The 20,242-nt window shown below is 42.4% G+C and overlaps 1 protein-coding gene across 1 annotated transcript in view; it reads left to right on the top strand.

The window, feature by feature from the left end:
- Positions 1–20,242, top strand: part of LOC137340238 (cilia- and flagella-associated protein 46) — a 303,329-nt gene that overhangs the window by 129,963 nt on the left and 153,124 nt on the right. The window contains exon 33 of the mRNA XM_068002660.1: positions 18,150–18,298. Within this exon, the coding sequence (XP_067858761.1) occupies positions 18,150–18,298 (149 nt within the window). The remainder of the gene's footprint in view (positions 1–18,149; positions 18,299–20,242) is intronic.

Below are 20,242 nucleotides of genomic sequence, written 5' to 3'. Positions count from 1 at the left end.
TCCCAAAGGTATCAATGACCGCCTGATAACACTAAGATTGCCACTCGCTGGGAAATGTCGTGCCTTTATCATCAGCGTCTATGCACCAACCATGACCAACGCAAACAAAATCAAAAATAAGTTCTATGAAAATCTAGTCTGCGTTATCTCTCAGGTACCTAAGAATGACAAACTCATCATCCTGGGCGATTTCAATGCTCGCTTCGTGTCTGGCCATCAAATCTGGTGGGGTATCATTTGCGAACATGGCATTGGAAATTACAACAGCAACAGCCATTTTCTCCAAAGGAAATGCGCTGAACACAGCCTTATCATCACCAATACCATCTTCCGGTTGTCAAATAAGAACAAGACAGCTTTGATGCACCCTCGTTTCATTGAACGAAAGCTGTCCCCGGACAGAATCCTGTGAGACACCGCTAACCACATCACCACTCTGAGAAACTGCCCTTGGTTGACCGTGAAGTTTTAAATGGAACGTGTGCCCTACATACCAAATTTAATAGGCCAGAAATCGCACAGAGCGGCGAGGTAATGCTCACCGCAGCTCCTGCAAAATAAATTAACAAAAATACTTACTGTGGCATCTCGTTGCTTGAATTTGAACTTTAACCAAAATGTGCGCTATCAACCCAGCCTCTGAGCAGCGTGAGTTGCCGCGGCTGGAAAAGTCTGTTTGAGGAGAAGACATGCCCATAATATCTGTCAGGAAGAGAAGTCACGTCCACAGAATCAGGCTGCATTGCTCAAACAGGCAAGCAGACTTCATTCATTGAAAGTTAGTATTCTGGATGTCATTGCAAATAAAAATGTAATTTTATTTATAGAAATAAGAAAGAAATAATTGAATTAAATTATAAAGAGACAGAAGGGAAAAGTTAAAAAAAATTTACATTTTTTAATTAAAAATTTTTTTTAATGAATGGCCAAAACCTACTAAAATAAGGAGTAATATGAGACTCCATATTTTTAAAAGTTAATTTTTAGTTGTTTGGCAGTCATTAAGACTAACTGCATTGTTAAAACTTAGTTTAGACCTGGTATTTTTAAGCGTACCTGTTTGGTGGCTTAATTAGTTACTTTTCAGCTGGGTAGATGAACGTGTGCGCGATTTTTCAATGATTTCTCTGGTTGCAGCGTGCGATGGCCCTTTAACTTGAAGCTGTCATATCACCGGTGAACCTCTAGGAGTAAATTCACGATTTCCGCGTTTCACTGCGCATGTGCAAACTCGGGAACTTGCTCCTTCAATTCATCACTAAAAACTGAGAGTGCTGTTGAGCTCCTCCGTTATTTCTGGAGCGATTTCTGGCCCAATATATTGTAGATGTAGATATAGATATATTATTACACTTCAAAGCTTTTCCTACTGAGAGGATATGTGTAATGTATTCCTAGAAATATCACAGACATTAATTCCCACTAAATTTTGCTGTTTTAAGCATTTCATGGGGTTTTCTTCCTCAAAATCACAAAGCCCAGTTAAGCCAGATGACAATACTGGATGCATTGAGATTGTGATTAGAACAATTTTTCAGTCTTGATAACAAATGCATTGAGAAACATTTTCATTTGTATTATTCAGTATTAATATAACTAAATGATGCTCTGTAAACAGTTAATTTAGTGAAGAAATCCAGTGTACCAAATCAGCCATTCTTTTAAATAGTATTATACATTGTTACGATAATGTGATTTTGTTATCATAGAATGGTTACAGCACAGAAGGAGGCCATTCGGCCCATTGAGCCAGTGCCGGTTCTTTGTAAGAGCAATCCAGTTAGTCCCATTGCCCCACTCTTTCCCCGTAGCCCTGCAAATTTTTTCCCTTCAAGTATTTATCCAATTCCCTTTTGAAAGCCCGATTGAATCTGCTTCCACCGCCCTTTTCAGGCAGCGCATTCCAGATCATAACTACTCGTGTAAAAAAGTTTTTCCTCATGTTCTTTTGCCAATCGCCTTAAATCTATATAGTCTGGTTCTTGACCCTTCTGCCAATGGGAACAGTTTCTCTTTATTTACTTTATCTAAACCCTTCATGATTTTGAACACTTCGATCAAATCTCCTCTTAACCTTCTCTGCTCTAAGGAGAACAACCCCAGCTTCTCTAGTCTATCCACATAACTGAAGTCCGTCATCCCTGGAACCATTCTCGTAAATCTTGTCTGCACCATCTCTAAGGCCTTTAAATCGTTCCTAAAGTGCGGTGCCCAGAATTGGACACAATACTCCAGATTTGGCCGAACCCATGTTTTATAAAGGTTCGACATAACTTCCTTGTTTTGTACTCTATGCCTTTGTTTATAAAGCCTAGGATCCCATATGTTTTTTTTAACTGCTTTCTCAACCTGTCCTGCCTCCTTCAAAGATTTGTGCACATATACCCCCAGATCTCTCTGTTCCTGCACCCCCTTTAGAATTGTACCATTTAGTTTATATTACCTCTCCTCATTCTTCCTACCATAATGTATCACTTCGCACTTCTCTGCATTAAATTTCATCTGCCATGTGTCCGCCCATTCCACCAGCCTGTCTATGTCCTCTTGAAGTCTATTACTATCCTCCTCACTGTTTACTACACTTCCAAGTTTTGTGTCATCTGCAAATTTTGAAATTGTGCCCTGTACACCCAAGCCCAAGTCCTTATATATATCAAAAAAAGCAATGGTCCTAGTACCAACCCCTGGGGAATACCACTGCATACCTTCTTCCAGTCTGAAAAACAACCATTCACCACTACTTTCTTTTTCCTGTCACATAGCCAATTTCGTATCCATGCTGCCACTGCCCCTATTATTCCATGGGCTTTAATTTTGCTGACAAGCCTATTATGTGGAACTTTATCATATGCCTTTTGAAAGTCTAAATACACAACATCAACCGCGTTGCCCTCATCAACCCTCTCTGTTACCTCATCAAAAAACTCAATCAAGTTAGTTAAACACGATTTGCCTTTAACAAATCCGTGCTGGCTTTCCTTTATAAATCCACACTTGTCCAAGTGACTAGTAATGTTGTCTCGGATTATCATTACTAAAAGCATCCCCACCACCTGGCTTAAACTGACTGGCCTCTAGTTGCCGGGTTTATTCTTGCATCTTTTTTTGAACAAGGGTGTAACATTTGCAATTCTCCAGTCCACTTGTACCACCCCCTTATCTAAGGAGGATTGGAAAATTATGGCCAGCACCTCTGCAATTTCCATCCTTACTTCCCTCAGCAACCTAGGATGCATCCTATCCGGACCGGGTGACTTATCTACTTTAAGGACAGCCAACCTTTCTAGTACCTCCTCTGTCAGTTTTCAGCCCATCCAGTATCTCAGCTACCTCTTCTTTTACTGTGGCTTTGGCAGCGTCTTCTTCCTTGATAAAGATAGATGCAAAGTACTCATTTAGTACCTCAGCCATGCCCTCTGCCTCCATGCATACATCCTCTTTTTGGTCCCTAATTGGCCCCACTCCTCTTACTACCGTTTTACTATTTATATGCCTATGAAGACTTTTGGATTACCTTTTATGTTAGCCGCCAGTCTATTCTCATACTCTCTCTTTGCCCCTCTTATTTCCTTTTTCACTTCTCCTCTGTACTTCCAAATTCAGCCTGGTTCTCACTTGTATTATCAATCTGACATCTGTCATATGCCCCCTTTTTCAGCTTCATCTTACTCGCTATCTCTTTCGTCATCCAGGAAGATCTGGCTTTGCTTGCCTACCTTTCCTCCTCATGGGAATGTACTTAGTCTGTACCCAAACCATCTCCTCTTTAAAGGCCACCCATTGTTCGATTGCAGTTTTGCCTGCCAATCTTTGATTCCAATTTACACGGGCCAGATCCATTCTCAACCCACTGAAATTGACCCTCCTCCAATTAAGTATTTTTATTCTAGATTGCTCCTTGTCCTTTTCCATAACTAATCTAAACCTTATGAGACTATGATCACTATTCCACATATGTTCTCCCACTGACACTTGCTGCACTTGACCCACTTCATTCCCCAGAACGAGATCCAGCAATGCCTCCTTCCTCGTTGGGTCGGAAACATACTGATCCGGAAAGTTCTCCTGAATGCACTGCAGAAATTCCTCCCCCTCTTTGCCATTTACACTATTACTATCCCAGTCTATATTAGGATAGTTGAAGTGCCCCGTTATCACTACTCTATAGTTCTTGCACCTCTCTGTAGTTTCCCTGAAAATTTGCTCCTCTATATCCTTCTCATTCGTTGGTGGCCCATAGAATACACCCAGTCATGTAATGGTGCCTCTATTGTTTCTAAACTCTAGCCACATAGATTCTGTCTTTGACCCCCTCAAGGACATCCTTTCTTTCCAGCACTGCAATATTCTCCTTAATCAATACTGCCACCCACCCTTCTTTTTTTGCCTTCCCTATCTTTCTTGAATACTTTGTTTCTGGGAATATTTAATATCCAATCCTGCTCTTTTTTGAGCCAGGTCTCCATTATCGCCACAACATCGTATTCCCATGTGGCAATTTGCACCTGCAGCTCACCAACCTTATTTACCACGCTTTGTGCGTTTACACACAGGCACTCTAAACTTACCTTAGACCTTGTATTGTCTCTTAGTCTGATCCAACCTAATACTGTACTTTTTCTTACTCTAGTGCTATCTGTCTCTCCCAATCCTTTGTGCACCTTGTTTCTCCTTTCTAATGCTACATCCTGTTGTTCATTCCCCTGCCAAATTAGTTTAAACCCTTCCCTAGTACCAGAGAACCTCCCTGTGAGGACATTAGTCCCAGCTGTGTTGAGGTGTAACCTGTCCGTCTTGAACAGGCCCCTTTTGCCCCAGAACTGGTTCCAGTGCCCCAAGAATCTGAAGCGCTCTTGCACCATGTCTCTAGCCACACATTAACCTGCCTTATCTTCCTATTTCTGTATTTACTAGCACGTGGCACTGGGAGTAATCCAGAGAATACTACCTTTGAGGTCCTGCTTTTTAACTTCCTCCAAAAGCTCCTGAAACTCTGACTGCAGGACCTCAACCCTTTTCCTTCCTATGTCATTGGTACCCACATGGACCATGACTTCTGGCTGTTCCCCTTCTCCTGCAGAATGTTCTGCACCCTCTCGGTGATGTCCTTTACCCTGGCACCAGGGAGGCAACACACAATGCAGGACTCACGTCGGCGGTTGCAGAAACGCCTGTCTGTCCCCCTGACTACCGAATCCCCTATGACTACTGCATTTCTACACTTCACTGTGCCCCCCTGGGCAGACCTTGGCCCCATGGTGTCATGCTCAGGACTGCACTCCTCCGACGTGTCATCGCCCTCACTGGTATTCAATGCTGAGAGTGCCACACATCTAGTAGATTCCCCAGTGCCTGCCTCTTACTGCACTTTCGGATGGCCACCCACTTGCTATCCTGAACTCTCTGTGACTGTGGGGTGACCACCTCCTGGAATGTATGATCCAGGAAACCTTCAACCTCCTTTATGCTCTGCAGTGACTCCAGCTGCCCTCGAGCTCAGAAACCCTCAGCTTGACCTCGAGCAACTGGAGGCATTTCCTGCACATGTGGCCGTCCAGGATACATGAAGCGTCCTGAAGTTCCCACATGGCGCAGTAATTGCAGGCAATGGGTCTCAGCTGCCCGTCCGTTATATTTAAAAACCTTTTTTTTCTAAACTTCCTTTAGATTCTTGATTATTATTAATTTACTTACTGTCAACATTCCGTGTTATATTTTACACATAGTTGAAAACTGACTAAATTGAGAAATGTACATTGCAAACTTTTTAGTATATGGAATCTAAACCATATTCGATCTGAGCATATTGCTCGACTGAATAAAGTACTTACTAGAATTATTTTACTAAGTTCACTTTTTCAAAGCGCTCTAGCTCTACCTGGTGGCAGTGTTTTTCACTTACGCAAATGTACAGTCTCCATGCAGTTATAGAAATATATTTTATTCTTGATGTACACAGTGTAAGTGATGTATGTCAATCTGTTTGTCATCTATGAACAGCTGGTTGAACCCAGCATGACCAACTATTTTTTCTTAGATTTGTGATTTTTATTTTTTTAAAACTTATTATGAAGCTGACAGTTTAGTCTTCGTAATCCTCTGATTTTATAATCACGTTTGTTACAATTTCCCTCATTTGCTCCTTCCTCCAGTGGGTAAATGCATTATGTGGGGTAGTACTGAGCCATACAGAATAGAATGTCCCAGGTTTGTTGATGGTGAGGGGTCACAATTGGCCTCAACATTCTTTGGGCAGAGAGGGGAATAATCAGAGTTCCTTCTCCAGATTGCTTTCAATGACCCCATTGAAAATGTGTGTGTGTGTGTGTGTGTGTGTGTGTGTTTTATATATATATATATGCCTGTCGACATCAGGTGAGGAAAGATGATCTGAAATGTCCAGGCAAGACCAAAGCACCAGTTCCCATTAACATCAATATATTGCATGTATATAGCACCTTTAACATAGAAAAATGTCCCAAAGTGATTCACAGCCATAATCAAAAAAATAGAAAAAATTGAAATGTACTGTTCAGGGATGCCAGTGGGGCACCTACATCACCAAGTAGTTTTGGAGGACAAAACTACATTGCTGAAGCAAATATATATTCTAATAGGTACTGACAGGTTGGTTACTTTGTAAAGAAGTATACCACCTAACCTTTCTCCTTTAAAAATATAAATAAAAGAAATTAAAATCTGTCTACTCACCTCGCAATGTAAAAATCCTACATAGTGGAGCTTCGGAGTTGAGAAGAGTAACATACTGCTCCTTGGTGTCGCCCAGTGGCCAGAGCCTAAAACTGCAGGCAGACTGAAAGTATTTCCTTACTATATGCTCGAGATATAAAATAGCAGTTGTTTGTGACACCAAGGGGTAAATTTTAACCGGGAGCTGGGCAGAGGGCGGGGGAGGGGAAATCCTGATGGGAAATCCAGAAGTACAGGTTTCCCGGACGTCTTTACGATTTTGACATAGGACGTCTTTTAATTTTTTTTTGTAGGTTTCCCGCCTGACAGGCCAGCCAGATTGACAGGCTGGCTGTCAGCCGGATGGGAGAAGAACCAGGGAGAGGATGCCAGCAGTTAAGTCTTAGATGGGTGCGGGGGTCGGTCATCAGGCGGAGTCATTGGGGGTCGGTCATTGGGGGGGGGGGGGTCGGAGGCCATTGGGGAGTCCGGGGTTATGGGGGGGGGTTGGTTATCGGGGGGGGTCGGTCACCTGGGGGAGTCATCGGGGGGTCGGGGTCATTGGTGGGTCGGTGATCGTGGGAGGGGGGGTCGGACATTGGGCGGGCCTGACATTGGGCGGGAGGGGGGGGTCGTTCGATCATGTGTGTGGGATTGCAGCAGGTAGGCTTGTTGGGACTGGGGGAAGCACTACTGCTCCTCCTGACCCACAAGCAGTGCAATAAAGGCGTGATGCAGAAGGCCCCGGAATCCCGGTCCCCAGGAGTTAAAAATAAAAAAGCTGTCAAAATGGAGGCACGCAGCCTCCTTTAAAAGATTTCACCGAACCACCCGCCTCCAATAAAACCAAAGTAGGTGGGTTGGGGTCGGGTTTTAGTTTTTTTACAATTTTTACCTTCCCATCCACCCCCATCCCACCCGTTCGTGGGGTTAAAATTTACCCCCAAAGTGAGTGATTCTATGATAGGCAGCCGTGACACTTTTATAGGAACATAGGAACAGGAGCAGGCCATTCAGCCCCTCGTGCCTGCTCCGCCATTTGATAAGATCATGGCTGATCTGTGATCTAACTCCATATACCTGCCTTTGGCCCATATCCCTTAATACCTTTGATTGCCAAAAAGCTATCTATCTCAGATTTAAATTTAGCAATTGAGCTAGTATCAATTACCATTTGCGGAAGAGAGTTCCAAACTTCTACCACCCTTTTGTGTGTAGAAATGTTTTCTAATCTCGCTCCTGACAGGTCTGGCTCTAATTTTTAGACTGTGCCCCCTACTCCTAGAATCCCCAACCAGCGGAAATAGTTTCTCTCTATCCACCCTATCCGTTCCCCTTAATATCTTATAAACTTGGATCAGATCACCCCTTAACCTTCGAAACTCTAGAGAATACAACCCCAATTTGTGTAATCTCTCCTCGTAACTTGACCCTTGAAGTCGGGGTATCATTCTAGTAAACCTACGTTGCATTCCCTCCAAAGCCAATATGTCCTTCCAAGGTGCGGTGCCCAGAACTGCTCACAGTACTCCAGGTGCGGTCTAACCAGGGTTTTGTATAGCTGCAGCATAACTTCTGCCCCCTTGTACTCTAGTCCTCTAGATATAAAGGCATTCCATTAGCCTTATTGATTATTTTCTGGACCTGTTCATGACACTTCAATGATCTATGTACCTGAACCCCTAAATCCCTTTGGACATCCACTGTTTTTAACTTTTTACCATTTAGAAAGTACCCTGTTCCATCCTTTTTTGATCCAAAGTGGATGACCTCACATTTGTCTACATTGAATTCCATTTGCCACAGTTTTGCCCATTCACCTAATCTATCAATATCGCTTTGTAATTTTATGTTTTCATCTACACTGCTTACAATGCCACCAATCTTTGTGTCATCAGCGAACTTAGATATGAGACTTTCTATGCCTTCATGTAAGTTGTTAATAAATATTGTGAATAATTGAGGCCCCAAGACAGAACCCTGCGGGACTCCACTAGTCACATCCTGCCAATGTGAGTACCTACCCATTATCCCTTCTCTCTGTCGCCTTCGCTCAGCCAACTTCCTAATCAAGTCTATACTTCTCCCTCGATTCCATGGGCTTCTATCTTAGCTAACAGTCTCTTATGTGGGACCTTATCAAATGCCTTCTGGAAGTCCGTATAAATAACATCCATTGACATTCCCCTGTCCACTACTTTAGTCACCTCTTCAAAAAATTCAATCAGGTTTGTCAGGCACGACCTATCTTTCACAAATCCATGCTGGCTCTCTCTGATTAACTGAAAATTCTCGAGGTGTTCAGTCACCCTATCCTTAACTATTGACTCTAGCACTTTCCCCACAACAGATGTTAGGCTAACTGGTCTATAATTCCCTGGTTTCCCTCTCTCTCCTTTCTTAAAAAGCAGAGTGGCATGTGTAATTTTCCAATCCAGAGGGACAGTTCCTGAATCTAGAGAACTTTGAAAGATTATAGTTAGGGCATCTGAAATGTGCTCACCTACTTCCTTTAAAACCCTGGGGTGGAAACCATCTGGTCCTGGGGATTTGTCACTCTTTAGTGCTATTATTTTCTTCATTACTGTTGCTTTACTTATTTTAATTTTATCGAGTCCCTGTCCCCGATTCAATATTAGTTTTCTTGGGATTTCCGGCATGCTATCCTCTTTTTCTACTGTAAATACTGAAGCAAAGTAATTGTTCAACATGTCCACCATTTCCCCATTATCTATGACAATATCCCCACTTTCAGTTTTTAAGGGGCCAACACTGCTCCTGACCATCCTCTTTTTCCTAATACAACATTAAAAGTTCTTCGTATTGGTTTTGATATCCCTTGCAAGTTTCTTTTCATACTCTTTTTGTAGCTCTTACTATCTGTTTTGTGACCCTTTGTTGATCTTTGTATCTTTCCCATTCTCCAGGATCTGTGCCATTTTTTGACTTTTTGTATGCCCTTTCCTTCTGTCTTATACTGTCCCTTACCTCTTTAGTTGTCCATGGCTGTTTTTTTTGGCAAGTGGAGTTCTTGCCCCTCAGGGGTGTATACCGATTCTGTATCACGTTAAATGTTTCTTTAAACATTTCCCACTGATCATCAGTCGTTTTACCCATTAACAGATTTGCCCAGTTTACTGTGGACAGTCTCTGTCTCATCCCTTTGAAGTCGGCCTTACCCAAGTCTAGAATCTTAGCAGCTGAGTCACTTTTTTTTCCCTTTCACACACTACATTGAACTCGATCATGTTATGATCGCTATTGGATAGATGTTCGCGTACATTTAAGCCGTTAACTAAATCTGGTTCATTACTCATTACTAAATACTTTTACATTGAAAGCACCAATTACACTGCCATGTACACGTGTAATTGGTACTGCAGCTACTTGTAATGGGTTTTTACATTGGACCAAAGTTACATAGAACTTACAACATTGAAACTGGCCATTCAACCCAACAAGTCCATGTTGGTGTTTATCCTCGACATGAGCAGTAGTCCTAATCCCATGTGCCTGCCCTGTTCTATTACTGTTTATCCCCATTTCCTTCAACTGCCTATCTAACCTATTCTTAAATATTGAAATGGTCTCTGCTTCAGTCACTAATTTTGGTAGCGCATTTTACAGCCTCACAACCTTCTGTGTAAAGTTTACCCTGCTCTCTGTCCTAAATGTCTTACATTTAATCTTTAATTTGTGCTGTTGTTCTTGACCCCTCAATCACTGGAAACAGACTATTTCCATCCACACTATCGTATCCCTTCATAATTTAAAATACCTCTATCAAATGACCTCACAATCTCCTCTGTTGTAATGAAAATAGCTCCAATTTTTTAAGTATTTCTTTATATTTGTAATTCCTCATACCAGCCACCGTTGAATGGAATATGTTTGCTTGCTCACTTTTTCTCATTAAATAATATTACTTGCAACAGTTGGCTTGATTTGCTGGGGTGCTGAATGTATGCGATTATCAAGAGGTACGTCTTGTACACAGTGTGTTAGCATTAAACATTGTCAGTCAGATGTAAAATCATAGAATGGTTATGGCACAGAAGGAGGCCATTTGGCCCATCGAGCCTGCACCAGCTCTCTGCAAGAGCAATCCAGCTAGTCCCACTCCCCCTCTCTTCCCCTGTAGCCCTGCAAATTTTTCTCCTTCAGGTACCTGTCTAATTCCTTTTTGACCCTGCTTCCACCACCCTTTCAGGCAGTGCATTCCAGATCCTAACCACTCGCTGTATAAAAAAGTTTTTCCTCATGTCGCCTTTGGTTCTTTTGCCAATCACCTTAAACCTGTGTCCTCTGGTTCACGACCCTTCTGCCAGTGGGAACAGTTTTTCTTTGTTTAGACCCTTCATGATTTTGAACACTTCTATCAAATCTCCTCTCAACCTTCTCTGCTCTAAGGAGAAGAATCCTAGCTTTTCCAGTCTATCCACGTAACTGAGGTCCCTTATCCCTGGAACCATTCTAGTAAATCTTTTCTGCACCCTCTCTAAGGCCTTCACATCTTTCCTAAAGTGTGGTGCCCAGATTTGAACACACTGCTCCAATTGTGGCCGAACCAGTGTTTTATAAAGGTTCAACATTACATCCTCACTTTTGTTCTCTATACCTCCAATTATAAAGTCCAGGATCCCGTTTGCTTTCTTAACCACTTTCTCAACTTGTTCTGCCACCTTCACCGACCTGTGTACATATACCCCCAGGTCTCTCTGTTCCTGCACCCCCTTTAGAGTTGTACCATTTAGTTTATACTACCTCTCCTCATTCTTCCTACCAAAATGTATCACCTCACAATTCTCAGCATTAAATTTCATCTGCCACGTGTCCGCCCATTCCACCAGCCTATGTGCTCTTGAAGTCTATCACTATCCTCCTCACTGTTCACTACACTTCCAAGTTTTGTGTCATCTGCAAATTTTGAAATTGTGCCCTGTGCACCCAAGTCCAAGTCATTAATACATATGAAGAAAAGCAGTAGTCCCAGTACCGACCCCTGGGGAACACCACTGCATACCTTCCTACAGTCTGAAAAACAGCTGTTCACCACTAATCTCTATTTCCTATTACTTAGCCAATTTCGTATCCATGTTGCCACTGCCCCTTTTATTCCATGGGCTTAAATTTTATTGATGTGGAGATGCCGGTGATGGACTGGGGTTGACAATTGTAAACAATTTTACAACACCAAGTTATAGTCCCAACAATTTTATTTTAAAATCCACAAGTTTTCGGATAGGCAGGGAGGGTAGAAGGGAGATGGAAAGAGAGAGAAACAGGAGGTTGAGAAAGTGAGGGGAAGGGGAGAGAGCTTGGTTGAGAGAGGGAGTTAGAGAGAGAGGAGTGGGTAGAAAGAGAGGGGTGGGACGAAAGAGAGAGGGCGCGGGTTCTGAAAAAGAAAGGTCAGGATGAGAGCAAGAGGGGTTGACAGAAGGGGTAGCTGATAGAGGTGGCTTAAGAGAAAGACATAGGGAGCAAGAAAGGAAGTGTTTTAAGAGAGAGATGATGGGCTGAGAGATAAAGAGAGAGGGGGAGAAAGGTAGGTTCAAGAGGGGGGAGAGAGGAATAGACGTGGTTGGGGAGACAGAGAGAGAAAGATAGAAATAGAGAAAAAGGCTGACCATTTCATTCTATTTTGATTTTTTTTAAGTTGAATTTTGAAAGCAAACCAAGGCTCTGAGGAAAAGAGATAGGAAAGGTAAGGAGGGGGCATGGGAGGAGGGAAGCTAGCTGAGGGTGAGGGGGCCTCTGGCGAGTTGGAATGGGTGAGTAGATGGGTGAGATAAGTGACAGTGGAGCAAAGGGTTGGGAAGAATACATGGTTGAATGGTAGTTCAAAAGGGAAAAGATAGGGATAGTGATGGGAGTGAGGGGGTGGTGGGAAGGTGAAGGAGTAGTGGACACAATGGGAGTGATGGCGTGGAGGAAGCAGAAGCGATTTGGGAGCAGATATAAAAGGAGAGACAGAAAAACAGCAACGCAGACATCAGAGTCAAGTTATAGATTGACCAGTATCCGACTTACCATGTGCAATGCCATGGAAGATTGACTAGTAATTTATGAAAAAAATCTTAGATTTACATGCACTTCCTGTCAACTTTTTCAGTTCTAAATTCATATGTCCACATTTATAAAAGAAACTGCCTACGTAAGCTAAAAGCTAGGACAGACTGTATGTATGATTTTAAAATGGGAATCTGTGCATCCTGGTCCAATTATCTTCAGAGCTCAATTTCAGTTCACCAGAAGGCTACACTTGGTCTTGATTCGCTGTGTGCAATGTCACGGGAGAGTGACTCGCATACAAGTAAAATACAAAAGTTGATGGATAATTAGTTGAGCAGAACCTTATCTAATTGATAGAGTAATAGTTCTACATTTGTATTAGCACTCTCAATTTTAACTTATAAGACCTGTTCTCTGCAACATTATGAAATAATGGCCTGGAATTTCCTGGATCACACTTACGTAGAAATTACACCGAAAGTCGCACTGGTTTCTACACTGATGCTGCCAACGGGAATTTATGCTGAAACTTCCTGTGGAGCTCATTTGCCTATCAAACTCCAGAAATCTCAGTTACGCCGATATCAGGTAACTTTGGGCTGTGCTGCGCTTAAATTTTGGGACATAAATCTACCACAGCGCATTACTGGCATAAATGTAGGAAATTCACATGAGCTGATCTTTTGCCTGAGGGTACTGATCTATGTAAATGAATGGGAGAGGGTTTTGGTGGGGGTATCTTGGAAGCGGCGTAAACGATCTAGGAAATTTGCGCATACTCATGTTTTGCCATAAATTAGTTACATGCAAATTTCCTTCAGAGCAAATGTTGAAATGCCCCTCTTATGGCGTAATTACACTGAAAAGCTCCAGGAAGTTCTGGGTCAATATATTGCTTAAAAATAGTGGAGGCAAATCTATTGAAATACAGCAATTACTGATGGCATTCTCAGCTCTTTCAATTGCCACTGCGGGAAACTGTGGGAGCAGTCACTTGTAAACATTAAACCTATTCTATGACTAAAAATATTTGACACAGCTATCCTATTCTCCACAAGTCGTAGCATTATCTACTTTATGTAGTTTTTTTTACACATGCCATAATTCTGATTCAAATTGATTGCAGCAGCTGACTAAATTTCTGAATCATTATTTTAATCTTTACCACTGAAATTGAATGTCATTATTTCAACCGTTACCCAAAGGTGACCTGACTAGTCCATGCTTGCTGTTTACGTTCACTATAAACAAGTTTTGATTTCTCTGGCAAGATCAAAACAAAAGAAATAACTCCAGAATACTTGACGTCGTATGATGACATCTCCATATAGGGTAATGATTGTCGGTTGTATGTGAATCTCTCTATACAGACTTTAGTGATTGTGTTTGAGTAAATTTTTTTTTAAAAAAATTGTTCATGGGATGTGGGCGTCGCTGGCGAGGCCAGCATTTATTGCCCATCCCTAATTGCCCTCGAGAAGGTGGTGGTGAGCCGCCGCCTTGAACCGCTGCAGTCCGTGTGGTGACGGTTCTCCCACAGTGCTGTTAGGAAGGGAGTTCCAGGATTTTGACCCAGCGACAATGAAGGAGCGGTGATATATTTCCAAGTCGGGATGGTGTGTGACTTGGAGGGGAACGTGCAGGTGGTGTTGTTCCCATGTGCCTGCAACAAAAGCTCATATCTAGTACTATATTTTAGAGTGGAGAAAAACCCAACAGTGATGTTTATTTGAACAATGAGAGATGGTGTAGGAGGGAGGGGTTTAAATTCCTGAGGCATTGGGACCGATTTTGGGAAAGGCGGGACCTGTACAAACTGAACGGGTTGCACCCAAGCAGAACCGAGACCAATATCCCCTCGGGGACATTTGCTAGTTCTGTTGGGGAGAGTTTAAACTAGTATGGCAGGGGGATGGGAACCAAAGGGCAGGCACAGATAGGACAAATTCAGACCAGGAAACGGGAATAGAAAAGCAGTTAGTGATGTAGTTAGCGACTCAGAAAGGCAAAAGAAGCAAAGGTTAAATAGTGTTCAGCACAGGAATTTGACAGGGTTAAAGGGTGTATACTTCAATGCAAGAAGTATTACAAACAAAGCAGATGAGCTAAGGGCACAGATAGACACGTGGCAGCATGATATCATTGCTATTATGGAAACCTGGCTTACAGAGGGGGATAATCGGCAGCTCAATATCCCTGGATATAGAGTTTTTAGGCAGGATAGAGTGGGTGATAAAAAAGGAGGAGGGGTAGCATTATTGTTCAAAGAATCAATTACAGTTGTGAGAAAGGATGATATGCTAAATGGATCATCAATTGAGGCCATATGGGTTAGAGTCATAGAGTCATAGAAGTTTACAACATGGAAACAGGCCCTTCGGCCCAACATGTCCATGTCGCCCAGTTGATACCACTAAGCTAGTCCCAATTGCCTGCACTTGGCCCATATCCCTCTATACCCATCTTACCCATGTAACTGTCCAAATGCGTTTTAAAAGACAAAATTGTACCCGCCTCTACTACTGCCTCTGGCAGCTCCTTCCAGACACTCACCACCCTTTGAGTGAAAAAATTGCCCCTCTGGACCTTTTTGTATCTCTCCCCTCTCACCTTAAATCTATGTCCCCTCGTTATAGACTCCCCTACCTTTGGGAAAAGATTTTGACTATCTACCTTATCTATGCCCCTCATTATTTTATAGACTTCTATAAGATCACCCCTTAACCTCCTACTCTCCAGGGAAAAAAGTCCCAGTCTATCCAACCTCTCCCTATAAGTCAAACCAAGACATAAAAAAGGGTCAGTCACACTCCTAGGAGTGTACTATGGACCCCCGAATAGGGAAAGGGAGAGAGAAGAACAAATATGTAGGCAAATTTCTGAGTGCAAAAATAAGAGGGCAATAATAGTAGGGGACTTCAACTGCCCTAAGATCAACTGGGATTCAAACAGTGTGAGGGGCACAGAGGGCGCAAAATTCTTGATCGGTGTCCAGGCGAACTTTTTTAGCCAGTACGTGGCAAGCCCAACAAGAGGGGATGCAATTCTAGATATAGTCCTGGGAAATGAAAATGGGCAAGTGGGTGACCATATTGGGGATAGTGACCACAATTCAGTTAGTTTTAGCATTATTATGGAAAAGAACAGAGTTAAATCAGGAGTAAATGTTTTAAGTTGGTGGAAGGCAAATTTTACAGAACTAAGAGGTGATTTGGCAGAAGTGGACTGGACACAACTACTTGAGGAGAAATCAGTGGCAAGCCAGTGGGAGGCACTAAAAAATGAAATTCTACGGGTACAATGCAGACATGTCCCCTCAAAGAGAAAGGGTGGCACAGCCAAATCTAGAGCCCCCTGGTTGTCTAGAAGTATGCGGGGCAAGATAAAGCAGAAAAAGAAAGCTTATGACTGTCACAGAAAACTAAATACTGCAGAAAGCCTAGAGGAGTATAGAAAGTACAGGGATGACGTAAAAAAGGAAATAAGGAGAGCTAAGAGAGGACATGAAAAAATATTAGCTAGTAAGATTAAAGAAAACCCAAAGATGTTTTATCAGTACATTAAGAACAAGAGGATAGCTAAGGAAAAGGTGGGACCTATCAGGGATGATAAGGGTAACGTGTGTGTAGAAGCAGAGGATGTGGGTAGGGTTTTAAATGAATATTTTGTCTCCGTATTCACAAAGGAAAGGGATGATCCGGACGTAGTAGTTAAAGAGGAGAGGTGTGAAATATTGGATAAGGGTAAACATAACGAGAGAGGACATACTAGAGGGACTGGAATCCTTGAAAGTTGATAAGTCACCAAGGCCGGATGGATTGTTTCCTAGGCTATTGAAGGAAGCCAGGGAGGAAATAGCGGATGCTCTGACGATCATTTTCCAATCCTCACTAGATACAGGGGAGGTACCGGAGGACTGGAAGACTGCGAACGTAGTACCATTGTTTAAAAAGGGTACGAGGGAAAGGCCGAACAATTATAGGCTGGTCAGTCTTACTTCGGGTGGTGGGCAAACTATTACAATCAATACTGAGAGATAGGATAAACTGTCACTTGGAAAGGGATAGTCAGCATGGATTTGTTCAGGGAAGGTCATGCCTTACAAGTCTGATTAAATTCTTTGAGGAAGGACGAGGAGGATTGATGAGGGTAGTGCAGTGGATGTTGTTTTGGATTTTAGTAAGGCATTTGACAAGGTCCCACATGACAGACTGGTCAGAGGGGTAAAAGCCAATGGGAAACAGGGGAAATTTGGCGAATTGTATTCAAAATAGGCTCAGTAACAGGAAACAAAGGGTAAAAGTCGATGTCTTTGCGAATGGAAATCCGTTTCCAGTGGTGTGCCATAGGGCTCAGTGTTCGGTCACTTGCTGTTTGTGGTATATATTAATGATTTGAACTTGAATGTAGAGGGCATGATTGGCAAATTTGCAGACGACACAAAAATTGGCCGTGTAGTTGATAGTGAAGAGGATAGCTGTAGACTCCACGAAGATATCAATGGGTTGGTGGAGTGGGCGGAAAAGTGGCAAATGGAGTTCAACCCGGTGAAGTGTGAGGTAATGCACTTAAGGAGGACAAACAGTAAAAGGGAATACGCAGTAAACAGGAATATATTGAGAGGGGTAGAGGAAGCGAGATACCTTCAAGTGCATGTGCACAGGTCCCTGAAGGTGGCAGTACAGGTAGATAAGGTTGTGAAGAAGGCATACGGAATGCTCTCCGTTATTAGCCGAGGTATAGAATACAAAAGCAGGGATGTAATGATGGAACTGTATAAAACGCTGGTAAGGCCACAGCTGGAGTATTGTGCGCAGTTCTGGTCACCACATTACAGGAAGGACATAATTGCTATGGAGAGAGTGCAGAGAAGATTTACAAGAATGTTGCCAGGGCTTGAAAATTGCAGCTACGAGGAGAGATTGGATAGGCTGGGGTTGTTTTCCTTGGGGCAGAGGCGGCTGTGGGGTGACTTGATTGAGGTGTACAAAATTATGAGGGGCCCAGATAGAGTAGACAGGAAGTACCTGTTTCCCGTAGTGAAGAGTTCAAGAACTAGAGGACATAGATTTAAGCTGATAGGCGGAAGGATTAGAGAGGACATGAGGAAAACCTTTTTTTAACCCAGAGGGTGGTGTGTGTATGGAATTCGCTGCCCGAATTGGTAGTAGAGGCAGGGACCCTCAACTCTTTTAAAAAAATACCTGGACCTGTACCTAAAGTGCTGTAAGCTGCAGGGCCATGGACCAGGTGCTGGAAGGTGGGATTAGAATGGCCACCTCGTTGTTCTTCGAGCCGGTGCGGACACGATGGGCCGAATGGCCCCCTTCTGTGCTGTATCTTTTCTATGGTTCTAATTTTTTTTAAATTTATGCCTTCTCGGGAAGGAAGTAAATTTGGTAATGTAGCTTCTACAAGACTAATTGACTTATTTTCCTTTTTGAAAGACTTACAGTTTATTCTACATGGATTTATTAATAAAAGAGTTGGAAGCCTTATCGTATACACACTTGACATTGCCCGTCCTTCAGCTTGCAGAATTAATAGCCAGCGAAGTGTTGGATAACAAGAGTCTCTCTGACTTCTACCATCTCAGGTTAATCTTTTTTTTTCCAAAGTACAGCACGTAATAATTATTTAATGCAATATGATCAAAGTAATCTGTATGCTATTTTATCTTTAGATAAACATTTTTGATGTTTTTGATGTAGGCAAATTGTTTAATATATTTAGAATGGTAGGTTCAATTCAAAGGCTTTGCCTCAGCTATCTGCCCTCATCCATGGCATGGTTACCTCCAGACTTGACTGGCCCCCCATTCTCCACTCTCTGTAAACTTCAGCAGATCCAAAACTCTGCTGCCCATATTTTATCCCTCACCAAGTCCTGCTCGCCCATCACCCCTCTTCTTCCTGATCTACATTGGCTCCCGGTCCTTCGGTGCCTCAAACTTCTCCGAGTGTTTAAATCCCCCGAATACCTTGTCTCTTCCTAACTCTGTAACCTCCTCCAGCGCTATAACCCCCCTCCCCCCTCCCCCATTTCTCCATTTCTCTTTCTGTGGCCTCTTGTGCACCCCTTTCATTCCACTATTGGTGGCCATGCCTTCAGCTGCTTAGGTTCCATGGAATTCCCTTCCTAAATCCCTCCGCTTCCCTCTCCTTCTTTCAGCCCCACCCTAAAACCCACCTCTTTGACCAAGCTTTTGGCCAACCCTGCTAACAGCTCCTTCTTTGGTGTCAATTTTTTTGATCTTAAAATGAATTAAAGTGAAGTGTCTTGGAACATTTTTCTACATTAAAGGCACTAAGTTGTTGTGACATTGATGAAAATGACCAGGAATTACTGACCCAGTCAAGCAATGCAAATATTAGATTTTACTGTAAGTAGGTATTAAATTGCTATCTAATGTTTGTTTATATAATATAAAAATATGCAAATATTTATCCTATGCTAAAATATGTAATTATCATAAATCTTGCATATATGTGTTTTCAGCATTTTAAGAATTGTAATTTTGCCATTTTGTCTTGATTGAGGCAAAAAACACAAAAATAAAGACAAAAGCAAGGAAGTTATGTTTAACCTTTATAAAACACTGGTTTGGCCACATTGGGAGTATTTTGCCCAATACTGGGTACTGCACTTTAGGAAGGACGTGAAGGCCTTAGAGAGGGTACAGAAAAGATTCACTAGAATGGTTCCAGGGATGAGGGACTTCAGTTACGCGGATAGACTGGAGAAGCTGGGGTTGTTCTCCTTAGAGCAGAGAAGGTTAAGAGGAGATTTGATAGAAGTGTTCAAAATCACGAAGGGTTTAGATAAAGTAAATAAAAAGAAACTGTTCCCATTGGCGGAAGGGTCGAGAACCAGTGGACACAGATTTAAGGTGATTGGCAAAAGAACCAAAGGCGACATGAGAAAAACTTTTTTACGCAGCGAGTAGTTATGATCTGGAATGCACTGCCTGAAAGGGTGGTGGAAGCAGATTCATTCGTGGCTTTTAGAAGGGAATTGGATAAATACTTGAAGGGAAAAAATTTGCAGGGCTATGGAGACAGAGCGGGGGAATGGGACTAACTGGACTGCTCTTACAAAGAGCCGGCACAGGCTCGATGGGCCAAGTGGCCTCCCTCTGTGTTATAACCATTCTATGATTCTTCTATTTTTAAGATTTTGTGTTAGTCCAATACCCCATATTACCATTCTGCTGGCCATTGGTCACTGTATGTCCAAACCTTTGAAAACTTCTTTAAGATTCTTCCCCTAATTTTATTTGTTCCAGTGAAAGAGGCCCCAATTTTTTAGCCTTTCTTAATATTTGTAACCCCTCATTCTTGATACCATTCTAGTGAATCTTCAATCTATCTGTTCAATGGCTCTTAATACCCTACCTATAATGGAGTGATCAGAACTACATGCAATACTACAACTGCCACAGAAGCAAAGTGTTACACAACTTCAACATCATTTTCTTGCTTTTATGTTCATTGCCTATATATGGCTTTTCTACTTGCACTCCCTATTATGGATCTATGCT

The sequence above is a fragment of the Heptranchias perlo genome, chromosome 21 (genome assembly GCF_035084215.1).
Source record: "Heptranchias perlo isolate sHepPer1 chromosome 21, sHepPer1.hap1, whole genome shotgun sequence".
Classification (NCBI taxonomy): Eukaryota; Metazoa; Chordata; class Chondrichthyes; order Hexanchiformes; family Hexanchidae; genus Heptranchias; species Heptranchias perlo.
The sequence above is the reverse complement of the archived record's forward strand: the minus strand, read 5'-3'. Positions and strand labels throughout refer to the sequence as shown.